Here is a 19576-nt window from a genome sequence, read left to right on the forward strand (position 1 = left end):
GTATGAATTTTGCTCGAGTTATTGAGCGGTCTTTGGCATCTGGAGACATCAAAACGAAAAAGTAAATCCGTCCCGAGTCAAGGTCTTACCTTGAGACCTACGGTAATAGCTTATTCTCTATATGGGAAATTCGCTAAAAGGATAAGTACCGTAGGGATAGACTGCTTCCATTTCAGACAAATCATGCTTTCTTATGACAGATAACTAACGATAGTTCTTGCTAGGCGCACCATTTTGACACCATTAAGTTTGACAAAATAAAAAAATAAGTTTCCGGAAGGATCTTTTAACACAGAACATATGTAAGTAAACTGTTAAACTAAAATAGACATGCCAAAACATTTCAAATGTATGCTAAGTGGTGTTAAGTGCCAGCTTTCAACTCAGCGTAATAACCAGGGTCAAAATACGCTTAATTTGCAGTTTGGCGCAACTAAGTCCTTGCGGCCTTGTAAGTTAGGTATGTAGGCCTACAATAGCTTCATTATCTGACTAGACAATTTCCCATTATGAAAATAGCCTTTTTTATGTAATTTAAAGTTATTTTGTGTTGTTTAAAAAAGCCACTGTCATTAATGATGAGATAGTAGTTTTTTATCTTTTTTACAATGGAAATTTTTATCAAATCAAATCATTTATTGTCTGTATAACATGGATAATGCATAGACAAAGTACCTAGTCAACTAAAAATTAAAATAAAACTATCCTTGCAAAAATAAATCGATAGATATAACTCCAATAAATTTATTGGTACTAATAACATTTGACATACCTGGGATCAACTTAGATCGCTCCAAAATAGTATAATATTGTAACATAAGGGAGTTGGGGCCTACTGAATTATATCCCTATTTGAATTACATTTACAGGAATGAGTTTATATAGGTAGCCTAGGTACACTAATTTTTACAAATTACATTACCTCCACATCAAGAAATATTTATTCAGTTGTGAAAAGTTTAGAAATGCAAGTTAGTGATTACCGGCAAAGACGAAAATTGGCTGGCAAAATCAATATATTTATTATTTTGAACAAATTATATAATTTTAAAGAAATAATACCAACAACTGCTTCCTTGCAAACAGTAGTCCAATATGATTAAGCCTAAACATTTTTTTATTGAAGCGCAGATTATTTTTTCTACCACTGCATGGAAATGATCACATTGCCATACCTGTAAACAGTACGCAAAATAGTTCATTTATGTTCTAGAGTGGGAATGACCATTTCCGCTTGCTAATTCAGCTGAATTAACTACAGCCCCGGATCCAGTACGTTAACAACGGGTAAGCAAAAAACATCATATATATATAACCAAAAAAAATCAATCATAAGCTTTAAATTACATAACATGCAACTAAATACCCCCGCCGCAGCAAACCTGCAGACTAAGCGAATTTCCATTTGCCTGATTGGATTTAGACTAAAATGTCTCCTTAAAAATATCACATTTATTCCCTATTTAAATAGAATCAGTTTAACACATACTTAGGTTTGCTGCAACAGGGAGGGCAAAAGTGTTTTTTTTATGTAAAATGTTAATAGTTAGTAAGAAATAAAAACATTTTCCAAATTTGGGCAAAATATGTTAATAAACAAGCACACTACAACGGTTTACTTATTCTCCATAAGAATAACATGGGAATTTTAAATTAAAAATTTTTTGGAATTTTCTCCGTAACCATTAGGCGCATTATAACGCTTCAATATACTAAATTATTTGTTTTTTTAAGCTCTACAGAATAGTTTGGAAAGAAATTTCAAAATTTTATGTTTTTGGGTCAAAAATAGGAAAAACTCATTTTTACCCCATAAAAGCCCCCATAAACCCCTGTTCCCATGGTCCGATCATGCTGGTTCGCGAACTCGTTCGAATAAACATAGGTTTACACGTTTGTACCAAATTTCATCAAAATCGCATCATTTTTGCTCGAGTTATCGCGCTAACGGACACATATATATATAAACTTACACTAGGCTGTTAAGGGGACAACATAATAAGAGAACAGTTGACTGTTCTCTCAACAGCGTCAGGTATAGTAAAACTTGTCAGTATTGCCAACCTTCATAGAACAACCACCAAATGAGAGGGAAAATAGATAATAAGAGGACAGCAAAAGGTCCCTTTAACATCTTCCCACATGGCATGGCTGTTGAGAGGACACTTAACCGTCCTCTTATTCTTATGTCCTCTTAACAGCCTTGTGTAAGCTTAAAGTGTCCTCTCATCAGCTCCATGTATAGTAAGCCTGATATTAACATTAAATTTAGTTTCCTTTTCTTGATTATGAGTTTAATTACGTAAAAGGGTAGAAAAAATGTTACATTAAGATATGGTCCAATATTAATATTTATCACTGCCTATACATACATATGAAAATGTTCTATACTACTGTCCAGCCCCATAAATATTTCCAATCCCCATCCATCCAATATATATTCTCAAAATCAAACTCTTTTCGCATCACTCACCCGCGTACCCATATAAAATAATGTTAATTTTTTTTAGATTTTTAGATTTTTTATGCTGTATTATTGTTTTTGATCAAAAGTTGATACCCACGTAGTGTGCCTGAATTTTAACCGTTTTGCCGCATCTCTTACCGTTGTTAAGATATAAGCATTTCTAAAACAATAAAGCAATGCCGCTCCGGCAGCGCCTGGAGTTTAACCTTTGCACCTATTCTAGAGTCAACGTTGACATTATAATACAGTGCATTGACATACAAATGAAAATGTTTAATATATTTAACAAATGGTACCCATATAAAATAATCTAAACTAGGTAGCTTTCGCAGAGGCATCCACAAAATTGAGCGGAGTCATCAGGGTTCCATATAATATATTGTTATTGACCTTCACCATCGAGCTTCATAATTATTTTTACCTACAATTTTAAGTGAAGAGAACATTTGTGTAAAGATTGGTGTAATTAGATTGGAATATTAATGGCTACACGTTGATTCGTAAAAAAGGGGAGTAAAAAACACGGAGATGTAATTTTAGGCATTTTCGGAGACCTGCATTTACATTTTAAGTTTAAACCCTCAGGGTTAGTCATCAACTTATTCTAAAACAGGGTGGTACAGATGTAACTTAGAAATCAACCCTTTACAGTTTCAAATCCTACCATTTTGGCTACTAATAACTGCATAAGAGGGCTTTATGTGATGGTTAGAGTATAAGTGAAACCAAGAAATATATTATCGTTTCAAAAGTTATATTAACATTCACATTTGCATTTATTCAAGCGTTTAAACCATAACCTAAGTGTTACACGTTAATAATTTGTATAATCAATCGGAAGGTGATCGAAGACGAAGATTAAGCCGTCGTGTTTTGGCTAAAATGTCTGTGCTTCCTAGTCGTCCTTGTCACAGAAAACATACTACTATAACCATTATAGTAGTACTAGGTAAAACCCGTCGAAATCGACGGTTGCTTTAAAGGCTTACGACAATTCTTCTAACTGCGAAAAAAAGAGTGAAATTACAAAAAATGTGCGCATTTAGCATTGTTTAATGAATACGGTAATAAATAGGTGTAAAAACAATCTATATAAATAAAATTAGAGTTTTGTCTGTACATTGCTCAGAATCATACATTTTTAGGTTATTTTTACGTTTCATACATTAAAGAAGCCGAAACAAGTCTCATCTAAATTTCAGTCTGTCTGTCTGTCTGTCTGTCTGACACACTCAAGATGGCATTTTACGCAATCTTCTCCAGGAAAACGAGAGTACCTATCAAGACCCAAGTCATTTTAATGTATTCACTGGATTGGCGAGAGTGTCTTTAGCCATTAAAATATGGTCTCACTACTTTGTAATTAAAATTACGGCCGTTCAAAAATGCAGTTTTGTGCGATTTTTGTCAAGTTTTCTTCCAATTTGTATCACATAATCATCTATGAAACAACGAACTGCTGTTCGGATCAAGATTATTTTTTCTAGCTGTCACTGAAATGTTTACAAATGTTGTTTACAAACACCACAACCATTTCCGATCACGTTTTGAAGGCAAATCCCATCCAAGTGAGATTAAAAACGTTTTTATTACATAAAGGATTTAATTAATCGCAAGTGGAATAATATAGTGTAACCGTAAATTAAATAACTAGGCATCATCCAGGTCAGGAACCAGTAATATGTGTATAAAATTGTTTTGGAGTTTTGATAACCAGAAAGAAGACATTGAATCAAGATTGAATCAGTGTTGTATACGGCTGGGAAACTTAAATTTACTAATGACCGTCGCCAATAGCTTAGAAACAATGTTGACGGCTCTTCAATGGCGGTTGTGTAAAGTGTAAAGCAAAAAATTACAACTGCAGTGGGTGATTGTAACAGAGGTTTACGGATGATGCTGAACTCGATTTTCCAATGTGTCACTTTCTGTTCCTACCATTGACTATATAAAGTCAATAGTTCCTACTCACCGTGTGATGCAATCGCTGGACCATACAGCCAATAGGCCCATAGCCCTTCTCTTGGGTACGTGTGGTACGTATGCTTACCCAATTATTTATAACAACCCTTTCGACAACGATCCTTGATACCGGTACTTTTCCATAGAATACACGGCCTACCTAGGTACTTAAGAAATAAAATTATAAACGTCCAAAAACCCAACGTTGTGTGATTTTTGTCACATTTCCTTATAATGTTAATATATATACCAGCAACCATTGTTTAGAGAATACGTAATCTATTAAATAACAGAAAGTTATGTTGTATAAGGTTTTTTTTCAAACTGACACCGATAAGTTTACATTAAGAGTTGTGTACAAATAAAGCAATTAATGGGAAATAACTTTGATTGCCGATAACTTTTTACGAGAAAATCCAAAACCAAGAGATCAATAACCTTGATTAACGCATATAATTGGTCGGCTGTACTACAGTTCTTAACTGTAAACGTTGGTTTTTGGTACGGTACTGGTTCTTTTCCTTTTAACCTTTAGTAGCAGCAAGAATCATTTTTACGTACCAACACATCACAGTAATTTACAAATTAGTTATCGTTGGTGTTGCACCTTATTTATTACAGGCGTAGGCCTATTCAATTAATTGATGTCTTAACTGTATAATTTTTGCTTTTTCTGTCTGGATTCCAAAATGTTATGCTAAGAAAACTATAACGCATTTTAGTAAAACATTTATTCAGCAAACCATCATGAATTGTTCAAACACATTGAACGTTGTTTATGTATCAATAGTTCGTGGCTTATTTTGGTAATTTTTATTACAAATTACCAATCTAAATCGTCTATAGTAGGCCTACTGTACTTCATTTCATATAGCAAACCGATTCAGATAGCATTTCGACAGAATTTCGAGTCATCTCCGGTCCAAGCAAATATAAATTGTTATGATCAAATTTTATGGCATTAACAAAGATTTCAAGTACTAATTTTATATGTACCTTTTTATGCTTAAAGCGTAGCAGATTCCCTAATTAAGTTCGGTATTTTTGTGTGTATGTATGATGGTAACGCATTAATGTCCTTGTTTCTCAATGTTTCACGGAAAGGACAAGAGCGCCTTGATAATGAAAATGTCAACCCGAATAAAGTGTTAAATTAAGAGGTTGAGGTAGTACCTTAAATACTTTTAACCATTATGTTATAGTCCTTTAAATTCTGAACAAAATTGTACAAATCCCATTTCCGTATATTTACTTTCACCGCTTACACATGATAAAGGTTGTTGACAAACTTATGGGAGAAAGTATGTGTCAGAATGCTGATACCGTTTATTTAGTTTAATCATTGGATATAACATATCGACCAACAAGATCCGGGTGACATTTAATTGCGAAGCATTAGTTTTGGCTTGAAACTGTCAGATACTGTATTTGCGAAGGAATAGTTTTGTCAGCATATCTGAAAGTATGCAAACCAACTGCTGTGCTTTATATAAGAAGGTTTTAACTGACTATGATAAGATCCCCGTGCGTAGAACGGGCACACAGCTAGTAATGACTATTATGAGTTGGTTACAAAATATGGTTGATCATTCAATGAATAACATATTTCTTATATCGTCCGTCATAGGAGTTATTGTTCCTATGTTAACTGGTTTATCTTCTTTTTGATGAATATAATATAAAGAATGCTTTTGGAAGAACCTTTAAATAGCATTAAAACCGTATTGGTGGATCTTTTGTGGCACACACTTCTGCGATTTCATCAGTGTTATGCAGATTAAATCTGTGTGTGGGTTTTTTTTTTTTTTTAGAAAATATATGTTTGTTGAGATGGCACGTTCTTATTTCAAAGGGAGGTCCACCCTAAAGCTGTGAAAGTTTTATTTTTCCTTCGTCACGTCGGTCATCATACCGTACTTCTGTGCCAATGAATAACCCTCTAAATTTAGCAATTTTAGCATAACATTGATTCCATGACATGCGGATGTCAGTTGTCTCAGCCTTATCAATTACATAAAGTGCTCAATATAATATATCCTCGGAATTTTAGGTGTAGTGGAATATACTTGTAGTGATGCTGTCTTTTATTCTCGAAATGAGGGACCTCGTTCTTATGGCCATGCGGCTTCATTGGCAACAAATAATGCAAATGACAAAGCAGTGCTGCATTTTCTAAAAGCAAATACTGTAAATTGTTACGTAAATAGTGACGTTTACATGCATTGTTGTTAATCAACGTATCTTAGAAAGGATGAGGATATCTAGTTCAAAAGGAACACGACCTTTCTGTCATGACAGTAACTGCTTAAATGGTAATTACTCTTTGTGAAATTTGTTTTACATTCGAAGTGTAGTGTTATTTTCACAAATCTCACTTAAGGCCAACCAAGTGGGCCCCGGTCCGTAATAGGCCACTGCAAAACATCTTTCAAGATATAGGTACTATTTTAATTTTAGGCAAGGTTTCTGTGTTTGGATATTATTAGACACGATAAGAGCACAATGAACTTCTTCTGCAGATCTTTATCATCTTTTGGTTAAATATAAATCGAATTAATAAGTGTCACAATCCAAGCGCATTAAAATGGCTCTGGCCTGAACTTTTTTGTAGTATCGAGTTTGGACATTTTGTTTATGTTACTATCTGGGTAAGTTACCGGTGCATTTTGAGATATTTCTTTTAGAGATAAATTAAATGGGTTTTGTTGCTGAGTAGCGCTAGTAAACATGTACAACCCTATTCGTTAGTTTAATAACATTCAAAGGCGCTATTCTGTTTTCACTAAGCTGAATGAATACATCGAAGTAACACCTCTAAAAAGTCTGCAATAAATTGCAATTTTGCAGATTAATGACTTTCTAAATCATACACACATGTCTTTATAAAAATTATTAAAATATTAATCCAGTTGCTGTAAACCACTATTAATTTAAACAAAATATGAACACGGCTCATATGGGCAACGTGAACTTCTGTATTGTATTACACAATCGAAATCTTTTTTAATAATTGAAAACATGTATGGAAATGATCTCATGAACCTATCTGTCTTGAATAATATGAATAAATATCGGCAAAAGTGGTCAAAAAGGCAGACACCAACCCGTACAATAGATATAATATAATTCGATAAGAAATCATTTTAAGAGTTTCTGTAATATTAAGATTTTCCAATGATTTTGTAATTGAACGTTATTTTGCAAAACATGAGATGATGCAGAACAAAATAAATTTTGAAATCAGAAAATTACATTGCAAATAATTCTTTTTGACAAACTCAGTAGTGTTGTTTGAAATGTAATTTAAATATTAACAGTTGCTTCATTAAAAAGTAGTGAAAAATTATCCATATGACTATAAAATGTAAACAAATTTGGGAAGGAAACTTAAAAGGATTTTAGGGCAGAGCCCTAAGGGAATTTACTTCGTTTTTCTGTTGATGGCTCTTCTACAGACCGATACCTTTTCTTGGACACCTCTACCAAGTTTCTACGCCCAGCCGGTCTCTCAAATTAGTAGGGGCAAAGTTTCCAATTAAATGTTTAGATTCCCCCATGTTAATCTTATGGGAGAAAACCCAACTTTGACGGAAGATCCTGCCCAAACTAATAAAGATTTCAAAATATGAAAACCATTTTACAAATCTACAAATCAGGGTAATTTTTTTGGCACCCTAATCATCAAAATCGGTTCAAAAATTAGGGAGGAGTTTTGTTCACAAAATCGGCTTAGCGTTATATATATATATATATATATAGATGTTTTCTGTATCCTTGTTGATCTCGACAAGATGGAACTATTTGCTACTTGGCGGCATTTCAAACACATCATAAAATCCACAATTATTGAAGGAAACCTGCGTATGGATGATATGTAAATTTTGTTAACGTGTATGGTTTTCATTCAATCTAATTCATAACTTTTTTTATAAAAGCTAACATTAAAAATTCAGTTTTTCTCAAGTAAACCAATCACATAAAAAATATTAACTAAGACACTATTATTTAAAGAGCTGTATGTATTACCATGTAAACACATAAACTTTGTTCGCATTAAAACATGTAGTTCTGTTCTTAAAAACCCCACAAGATTTATAAACTAACTAGGGGTCGCCGGATTTCTACCCCCGGATATTTACCCCCATGAAAAAACGCCTACGTCACTTTGACATCACATGTATGGGGGTAGATTTCCGGGCGCGAACTTTTAGGATGGATAAATTATTATATATTCAATCAACTCGCATTTCACGGTTTACTTAACAGTTTTAATTAATCAAAATGCTAATAAACCTGATACCGGAACTTTACCCCCGGAAATCTACCCCCAGACATCCACCCCCGGACATCTACCCCCGGACATCTTCCCCCGGACATTTACACCCAGACATCTACCCCCAGACATCTACCCCCGGACATTTACCCCCAGATATCTACCCCCGGATATCTACCCCCGGAAATCTACCCCCAGAAATGTACCCCCAGTGGTCAAATCATAAATGACCGACCCCGGAATTCTACACCCGGAAATCTACCCCCCGTGCTACACTACGTATCGGCCAATATTCATTGTTGTAGTTGGTTTTAGTAATTGGTTTATAAAAATAATCAATGGCTCTTCGTTTAATAATTACCCTCTAGTATCTAGTATTAATTGCATGTGATATGTCGTTGTCTTGTTTAATGTCATCTATCTTCCCAATTCATTAAGCTGTAACTGATTTAGGTGTCATTTTTAAGCTGAAGATTCAGTGCAACGCAAATGGTAATTAAAAAGGATATTTTGTTAAAGGGCTCCAAAAGTTTAACCCATAAGCTTTTGATTTATTTTCAGACAGTGATTTAAATGGTTGACCAATTTTCACATACACTCATAGCTAACGGCACATGTACGAGCGCAGATCGTGAAATTTAAAACATACGAGATGCTAGCCCGTCCTACGTACGGGAATTGAGTAGTCTGTTAAAACTGTGTACAATTCAGAACAGCTAGTATACACGTAACTTATAAAGACAAAATATTTTCTTGCAGTGTTAATGTGAAAAATCATCTTGTAAACCAAGTTGCGTGGCCAAATATGTTTTATTCCATCATACGATATGCATTTTAAATCCGATAATTTTACAATAAAACAGCAATTGTGAAGATGTGAAAAGCGTTGAAGTGAGATTTGCGGCCGAATCGGCCGTTGCACACTGATTATAAAAAGCCTACAGTAGAGAGTAATAGCTTTGACTATTAATATAATATATTCAGTATCCAGTAGTCAATAGTAATAGTCAATTGAGAAGTGTATATACCTAGTCAACAATACCACCTTCCATCGCATACCTGCCTCTTCCATAATTATTATCACCACAATACAATTACTCATACTATACACAATTTCCAGTAGGTCTGAATAGAAACTACCTAAAATAAAACTATATTATCCAATAAAATTCACGGTATGCCTACACAAATATACCTTTGGTATCCTAACATCATTAAAGTATGTTAATTTCACTGTATCAATTGCTAAATAAATAAGAGTAAACAAATAAAAGTAAAAACCATAACATATAGTCTGTTTTGAATTAGGTAGCTGTTTGGGTAATAGCTATTTACATTTTAAGTGTAGTAAGAGCGTTTTTACATCACGCAGGTGAATGTTGTGCAACGAGCGAAGGCGAGTTGCATAATTTACCGAAGTGATGTAAACACGCTCTTGCGTAACGTGTAACGTACAAGATTTTACCTGACCCGACAATATACAGGAGGTTACGAGCAATATGCTTCATTATCAATTTCACTCATCTTCTAACAGTAACGTTAATTTACAAACAAAAGCTAGGTTAGGAAAATTCTTCAAAGCATAACAATAAAATTCAAACACACAGCTGATTTCTAGCGTTGAACGTCGTTGGCTCCATAGAGGTATATTTTTTAAGTTATCCACTCAATGTTATTTAAATGGGTTTCATTACATCACCGAGTGAGTTTTTTTCAACTTTACATCACTCGAGAAGTAAGGAAGTTGTATACATCACGCTTGGGATAGGGAAGTTTAACATGGCGGGTTAGGTAAAATAACATTCATTTGAAAAAGAACTAGTCACATGTTGAAGGAATTTAAAAAGTAAACACGCTAGTAAAGCTAGTGACGTAATTATCTATGTTAATTTTCCATACCGTTATCAGTTCTAATATCTGTAATAATTACCCACCTATTGAATCAACCTACATCGTAATTTCCTATATTAATTTATTAAAAGTATAAGATATTTATAGTTGAAATAAAATTGATATTTTGCCTCCAAACGTAACCACAACTAAACACACCCAAACAATCTTTTTTTTATTTCATAAAAGGATGGTTTGTCCAATTGCAGTATCCTAGGTCAATGATGCCGCTGTGTTTAATCTATGTCATCCATCAGTTTATCTTTGGATAAAACCCGGCTGAGGTTGTGGTGGTAATTTAAAATCCTAATTACCGATTATTCTTGATCTCATTTTCTATGACATCAATATTTCTGAGCCTAATCCAAACAAATTGTAAGCAGACTAACATTGATTGTAAACAAAAAGCTACCAAGACGAATTAATACATGTAAATATTGTTATTTTCCAACTCTTTCCTAAAAAAGTTGAGCAGTAAAATTATTTGCATATCCTTTTCTTTTAAGACTCGTGTACAGAGCTTCGATTTGTATACAGCAATCGTTTTACTTATCTCTGTGGTCTAATTATATTTACTAATCTTACTTATTTCCTATAATCAATGACAAAATCAGAGTAGGCTAAATAAAATAACCTAATAGTTCTATAGAATATTTTTATATTAAACCAGCTGTTAGTTAAAACAAATTATATTGCACTACAACAAATCAAAGATTGCTTTACAAAATAATTTATGAACATCCTAGTATTTTACTATGTATATTTAATTAATCTGTCATCCTCTTACCGAAGAATTGGACGTATCAATGATCAGCATTACACATAGTATAAATAAGTCAACCCTTCGTATGTCTTTTCATTTTCATCCAAAAGCTGAATTTGTGTCACAAACGCTGAATGTTTACAGCTGTTATGTTAAGCAAATTATATCATACCAAAAGCTAGTTTAGAATGTTAGCGTCGGCTGCTAGACTTTTCAAAAATTAAAACTTAATTTCTTAATAACTGGGACCCTAAACTAAAATTATGGATTCGACATTCCCTAGTTCTCAAAATTATCTTTCTTTCAACACAAAAATCATGAAAATCCGTCAAGTGGTTGATTCAGAATCGTGAAATAAAAAAACCCCTGTTACGTTTTAATATCATAGATCACTGAAGGAGGTTATTTTCTGATTACTAGTGGTAAAAAATGCAATTAAATGTTGATAAAAAGCCTGCCACAGGTTGATTAATGAATTAATAATTTTTCACTATCAATTACCTCCTAGTAATACGAAATAGCATGATCCCTATGTCGTAGACACTATCCGGAGTTTTACATTGGCTAAAAAGTGTAGTTGTTTACACAAATAATTAATCGTAAAAAATAAAACATAAACATATTTTATGATTGGTTCTGGTTGTCAATGCTGGTTGTGAAATAACGGAGAATAAATGTAAAAGAATAAAATTGGATATTTCGGGATAGGGAAGGTATTTTTACCTCATGGTTCTTTTGGTTTTAAGAATTTATTTTAATGAAATTAGAGTTTAGTATGAACATTGCTTAAAATTATATATTTTTTGGTCATTTTTACGTTTCATACATTAAAGAAGCCAAAACAAGTCTTTATCTCAATTTCTGTCTTGTCTGTCAAGGCCCAGAAGGCATTTTACGTGGCCTTCTCCTCAAAAACTAGAGCATCGATCGTGATTCGATTTAAATAGTCTTTTTGGATTCGGTGGATTGACACGAATAACTAAGCCATTAAAATATGGCCTCACTACTTTTGAATTAAAATAAATTTTGTTCAAACCCCCAATTTTTTTGAATTTTTGTCAAGTTTAGACTACTCCTAATGTTTGCCAGTAATTTATGAAATACTAATAATTTGTTTGGAGAATACGACATCTATGAAATAACGAACAGCTGTGAAAGATGAAAAGCTGGATAAAGATGATTTTTTCTAGCTGTCACTGGAAATTTGTTATTACATTTTGTTTACAAATACTACAACCATTTCCGATCAAGTTTTGTAATAAAATCCAAAACCAAGTAAGATTAAAAACGTTGTGACTCACGTAAATAAACGGATCAAATAAATCGTAAGTGCAATTATATGTAACTAGTGTACATGTTGCTCGAATTCGAGCAATTGCAAAGTATTAAAGGAGTTATTTAAAAACTAATAACAATGGATATTTACAATGAGTTTAAAAGAGTCAACTCAAAGATTACTGGTGTGTAACTAAAACCATGTTTATCTTCGTTATTGATAAACCTAAAGCATTCATCCAGCCGATTTTCTCCTTCTCAAAATGCCTCGCTGTACAGGCAACACAGGTCATTGATAGAGGGCCAATTGACAACGAAAAGTCGTTTTGGGGTAGTGTTCCATCTCTTGTTTACAGTTGCAGACGATCTATTCTGGTTTTCAACCTGACTTAAAAATTGAACTGATTAGTAATCTGCTCACATTTCACCTTTAAAACTGTTACTGTGTAGTGTGAAAGTTGGTCAACCATTGGAAGCACCTTCTAGAAATAAATCAAAGGCTTAGGGGTCAACCTTTTGAAGCTCTAATCAAAATATCCTTTTTAATGACCATTTTGCTCTGCGCAAGATCTTAAGCTTTAATATGACACCTCAATCGTAACAATCGTTGAAGTAGGTCGGGTGGAAAAGGACTGTTACAGATTATTGAATTAGGAAGATAGATAATGGTAAACAAGACAATGACATATCGCATGCTTTATACTGGATATTACAAGACAATGCTTAACCGAAGAGCCGTTGATTTCCGGGGGTAGATGTCCGGGGGTAGATGTCCGGGGGTAGATGTCTGGGGGTAGATGTCCGGGGGTAGATGTCCGGGGGTATATGTCTGGGGGTAGTTGTCCGGGGGTAGATTTCCGGGGGTAGATATCCGGGGGTAAATGTCCGGGGGTAGATTTCCTTGCTGTGGCAAATCACTTTATAATAAAACAATTACATGTTGATTATTTATTAATATATTGGGGGTAAATTTCCAGTCGCGGGCTATTTCTCGACCGTGTATAGGCCCCACCCCTCGTGACGTCAAAATGACGTAGGCGTTTTTTCATGGGGGTAAATATCCGGGGGTAGAAATCCGCTACCCCGACCCATGCTGCTCCGCAGCGTTGAAATAAATATCATATCCAAAAAATAATTAAACTTTTACGAGCAAATTTCGTTTACATATAAGCCGAGTGAGACTGCAGAAAAATATATGCCGATGTTTGATAGGAAGTTTGTTTGTGCTTACCTTCAATTTGAGGCCTCGATCATGAAAATCGGTCGGGTAGAAGAGCCAAACGAACCCGGAAAAGAAAACCAGGTTTAACTCCCTTAAGAAATACATGGGGAGCAAATTTCGCCTACGTATAAGTCGAGTGGGACTGTAGATAGATATATGCCGATGCTTGATGGGAAATCTGTGCGTGCATACCTTCAATTTGAGACCTAAATCATGAAAATCGGTCGGGTAGAAGAGCCAAACTAACTCGGAAAAGAAAAACCAAACTGTACTCCCATAAGAAATATATGGGGAGCAAATTTCGTTTACGTATAAGCCGAGTAGGAATGTAGATATATATATATGTTGATACTTGATGTGAAATCTGTGCGTGCATACCTTCAATTTGAGACCTAAATAATGAAAATCGGCCGGGTAGAAGAGCCAAACAAATTTCGGAAAAGAAAACCCAAATGTTTTTAATAATACAATGTGAGTTTTAAATGAGTTCCCCAGCCCTACTGTTTTCTACATTTTTTAAGATATCAACTTCGGACCACGTCAGATCATTGTAGTGTAGTAAGTACTTCGTTTTGACTGGGTATACATTTTTGGGCGCAATCTTGGATCCGCCATTATTGGATACAAAGTTTTTTTTCAAATGTAAAGGTAGGGTTGTGACCCATTGTTTCAAACTAGAATTTTACGCTAATTACAATGCCGCAATTAGTTTCTAAAAATCTTGATCCGTTCTAAAGTTATGAGGACTTTTTATAACTTTATTTTTAGCCAATTTTAATTGGCTGCAAATAGACTGCAACATTTGATTTGGATGAACGGTAGTGACAAAACTCTGCTCTCAGAGTATACTAATGACTTTCTTCGAGCAAAGCTCGGTCCCCAGGTGATAACGGTAAGAGTGGTCTCGGAAACGGTAAGAGGTACGGCAAAGCGGTTAATATACAGGCCTACTACGTCGGTTCCAGCTTTTGATCAAAAACAATAATGCAGCGTAAAAATAATTGTAAAATTTTAATACATGCCGCAACAGACGTTTCAAGAAACACATACTTTTTTGTGGGGGGATGTTGAAATGCGAAATTGTCACTTTTGTGAATTTTCCTCATGGTTTGGGGCAGAGACCTGTCATCGTGCCAAATTTCTACTTCCTAGCCCGTCTAGGAGTGCCCAAACACTTGTATACCTGATCAGTGAGTGAGTTACACATCGTGCTGTATAGTTAATTAGATAAAATATTAAATACAACAATTTGTTTATAAAAACACAGGATATTTTGGTAAGCACAAATCCGTTATGAGGACACATATTTGGAATTTATACACACAGCTGTTCAGGGGACAGACCCATTTAAAATGTATGGGATTTAGTTGGGAAATTCATTTTCCTACAAGTGTATTGGTATGCCTTTTTTGCCATACACAAGGCTGTTATAAGGACACAACATGTTATATACAAGGATGTTAAGAGGACTGTCTTCTTATTAATAAGAGGACAGCAATTGTCCTCCTAACAGCTTTGTATATAAATTTTGTCCACTTAACATCCATGTACATATCTATATATATATAAATATATATATAGGTATATATATATATAAATATATATATAGGTATATATATATATAAATATATATATATATATATGAATTTGAACGGATGGTGTTTTTGGCCTCTAGGGACCTCAAAACGAAAAAAAAAATCGGTCCCGGGTCCAGGTCTTACCATGAGTACTACGGTAATAGCTTATTCCCTATATGGGAAATTCGCTAAAAGATAATCTGTGTGTTAATTACAAGTTAATTATGGAGGTAGGTAAAAGCGAACATAGGTACCGGTACAGGAAACACATCTCAAAACTTAATAACAAGAATTTTCGTCATACAAGAAAACATTTCACATTCAAACTTGCTGCGGTAAAATAATTTTCAGCTTTTACAGTTATCCTATATAAAACTATGAAAACAGTGTAGTCTTGATTTCCCTAAAAGTATGAAAGACTTTTAAAAGACCGTTTCATAAACAGACTGTTCAATTCATTTGGCAGATTTGTTTGCAAATGTTAGGCTGCTGTTTAAAAGGACTTAGATTGGAAATTACATTTGTTTAAGATATGAAATCAATATTATTATTATTATCATCATTACCTTATTAGCATTCTATTATGTTAGCTAAAGCCTTGAAGTAATAGAAGAAGGACCAGAGAGGTCCACAAAAATGCGAGACTTGAGAAAATAGTATTACAAGTCTTAAGAGTTCAAAGGGTTAAGTTAAATAGTTTTTAAAACCAACTCAAGTGTTTTTATGAGTTCCCCTAATATACCTAAATCTCGGTGAACTGATTTCTGAGTTAGGCCTACAATAACCTAGTAGGCCTACAGTTAGCCTAAGTAAGTACCATCCAAATAACTTAAATATATGTAATAAATGAATAAGTCATAAGTCATTTAAACTTATTTGGCCAGATTTACATTAATGCATTGGCTAAGTCAATACATAAAAAAATACTGATTGTCTTATAAACTATGAAATAACTACTAAACTAAACAATATTTACATGTTTAAGATTTATTTAGAATCAAATTTAGGCCTAACTTAAGTTTGCTTGGATTAGCAGGGTATCTGTTGGCACAAACAACCGAATGAAAATATCCATTATTTGATAGTTTCATGCGATATATCAATCGATATGTTCATTCGGTTGTTTCTGCCAACAGATACGGAAGTCTACCCGATTAGAATTTTGCATAAGCAGACCCAAAACTGGAATGAGACAGGAAGGGGGAAGGGATGACGTTAAATAAAAAAGCCACAACATTCCTTGAGTAATGTCCATGAAAAATAGGACTAAAAGTTGAAATCGTATTTCATCAAACCTGATAAGTTAGGTAGGTACTAGTATAAATCTTCGTAATAAGTTACCGTACCTTGGGTGTTCTACCTTTTTGAGTCCTGGGTAGAACTGTAAACTAAGTTATATCTCTGATTATCCTAAGCATACCTTTGAGGGCTAAGTTTTAGTTTGCGCAGTTTCAGTAAATTAATTGTTTGCCTTGGGTAGTGACTTGTTAAAAGATGCCACCATTAAAAATTAAGCTTACTATACAATTAGGTCAACTAAACTTAACTTAGGTCTACAGTTGGGAACATTTTAGCTAGGCCTACCTGGTTTATAGGTTAGTTATTTGTTGTGACAACCTCTACCTTTTAAAACTTATTATTTCTCTTTGTGCAAGTAGACCATTTAAGACTAGGAGAATAATATAAATGTTGACGGTTAAAGCAACCATAAGTTACTAAAATTAGAATTGTTCCCAATCTGTCACTTTCATCTTAAATTTTAGGTTATGGGTACATGACCCCGTTGCTATGACAACAATGTCTTATAAGATAAGGCATTTTGTTTATAAAACAAAGATAATTAATTATACCTGCTTTATTTCGTTTCTTAGATTGTAAGATGTTGAATAGGTTTCGGGAGGGAATCCAGACTTTTCGTCCATATTATTACAACAAAATGTTTGTATACACCACAGCACACTGAACTCGAACTGTTTACATTCACCAAACACAGCGAAACGGACTCGACAACGACCGCGAAACAACTAAAGAAAGAAGTAAACTGACAAGTAGAGCCACTGCCACACTGATAACGCAGGAAGCGTTTACAAGATTACATATCTTCGCATGGTCGTATAAAAAGTGTTGCAATTCATAATATAGTTTTCACTGTTTTCAGTAGAGTCTTTGACATTTACACATCTTTTATTTTACACCAGAATAATACAAATGGCTATTTTTTGCTGAAGTATTTATGTGTTTGTTGTTTTTAGTAGAGTAGTGTTTGAAAATTAAACGATAGATAAACCATGCTCGGTCCCTTTTTAAACTTTGGTCTTTTGACATAATATGTTATATCGTGAGTTAAAACTAAGCGTTTTTCTTAAGCTGGACTATCGGGAAAGACACATTCACCCACGAATTGAATTAAATTAACATGTCTAAATCATAGATAAAACATACTCCCTTGTGTTGGTTAGTCTATGTCTAAACTTACGAAAGCTGTAAGTAAAATAATTTTGAGCTGCTCCCAAAATATCCCATTTTGGGGTCCCGGGCAAAATTGTAATACTGATCAAATAGAAGTTTTTACTTTCTTGTTACAATAATAATAAGTTTAGTTAGTTTATCTGGTACAACTATAGATAAAACATAGTCCTATTGTACAACTCATAAAAACGCTTATAGGAGATATTGGTGTATAATATTATTATGTAACATAATGTGAGGAATTACTAACATTATTTTTACATGGGCTCTCTCAGGACGATGAAAAATAAAAAATGACCGCCATTCTGTAATAGATTGAGATAGAAACCTCTAGTTTTCACTGATATTCAAACTAATGGCCTTAAAAATTATGTGCTAAATTTTAAGTTACCCTCAACAACCCTTATTTTGGGGTAGGGGTGAATTAAAAATACCCACAAGAAGTACTTTACATTACCCTATAGTAACGTGTATCGAAGCTCGTTTGAATATGTAGCCGTTCAAAAATTAACCAGGGGGGTACATGGGACACCCGGTATAATGATTTAATAAACAACTACCTATTATCTTTTATCATCAATGGTAAAAACCAGGTACAGACAGCTGAGACTTAGAACTCGCCAAAGCAAATGCAGATTTGTATGACCTTATTATTCAAATATTTTTTTGGAACTTTTTTTCATTTCCTTTATATTCGATTTAGCCCTGGTGATAAGATTTTCCATGAACTCAGAATGTTGATGAGGAGCTAATTTTGCCTTCCCCTTGTGACAACAAAAAGTGAATATTTATGTGTCCCTGTTAGTCTGTTCTGACTCAAAATGAATAGATTTGCAGCTGGGACAAATTTAATTTAACAATCCCAATTTAAAAGAGTCGGTGGTGTTTTTTTAGGGACTTCCAGAGCACATTTTTTAACACCATCATCCATCACTGCTTTACCTTTTTATTTCGATGGTTCTCTTTAGTGTTTTTTTTTCGTTCTGTTTGTTTTTTTACAAGGGGATTATAAGAAAGATTTATAGCGCTGTTGGGAAGTTAATGACCGGAGTCAACAGCATTGCTAAACATCAAGTCACACACTTCTTTGACAGAACGAAATGGTAAGTCACAGTTTCTCCAGCAACTTCCCTGTGTACTCAAAATAAATAGTTGGGGTACCGTATAGTTCACTGATACATTGAAGTTGTACGTGTCCAGGGTGCTCGCCATCTCGAGAAAGTAAAGTTAGGTAAGAGAAGTTAAATAAGGAACGTCAAACACTGATTTTGAGTAAGATTCATCGCCTACGATAAAATGTTTGTATGCTTCTCGCTCATTAGTAATTTAGCCGTCTAGGTCGTATGTTTTTTTAGTAACAGATTTTTTAAACAATCATTTAACGGCTTAAAACAACAACTTTTGAGTTTTAGCGAATTTCCCCTATAGGGAATAAGCTATTACCGTAGAACTCATGGTAAGACCTGGACACGGGACCGATTTACTTTTTCGTTTTGAGGTCCCTAGAGACCAAAAACACCATCCGTTCAAATTCATATATTTATATATATATATATATATATATATATATATATACATTTATATATGTGTCTGTTAGCGCGATAACTTGAGCAAAAACCATCCGATTTTGATGAAATTTGGTACAAACGTGTAAACCTACGTTTATTTGAACGAGTTC

General features: G+C 34.0%; 1 protein-coding gene across 3 annotated transcripts in view; it reads right to left on the minus strand.

The window, feature by feature from the left end:
- Nucleotides 1-17425, minus strand: part of LOC128991379 (inositol-trisphosphate 3-kinase homolog) — a 194008-nt gene extending 176583 nt beyond the window's left edge. For 2 of the 3 annotated variants that reach the window (XM_054414197.1, XM_054414188.1), the window contains exon 1: nt 17280-17425. In XM_054414197.1, coding sequence (XP_054270172.1) covers nt 17280-17351 — 72 coding nt within the window. In that variant the 5' untranslated portion in view covers nt 17352-17425. The remainder of the gene's footprint in view (nt 1-17279) is intronic. The other variant, XM_054414207.1, reaches the window with a different exon arrangement.
- Between the last annotated feature and the right edge of the window lie 2151 nt (nt 17426-19576).

The sequence above is a fragment of the Macrosteles quadrilineatus genome, unplaced genomic scaffold, assembly GCF_028750875.1.
Source record: "Macrosteles quadrilineatus isolate MER2022 unplaced genomic scaffold, UCM_ALF_1.0 Scaffold_1__1_contigs__length_201487025, whole genome shotgun sequence".
Lineage (NCBI taxonomy): Eukaryota > Metazoa > Arthropoda > Insecta > Hemiptera > Cicadellidae > Macrosteles > Macrosteles quadrilineatus.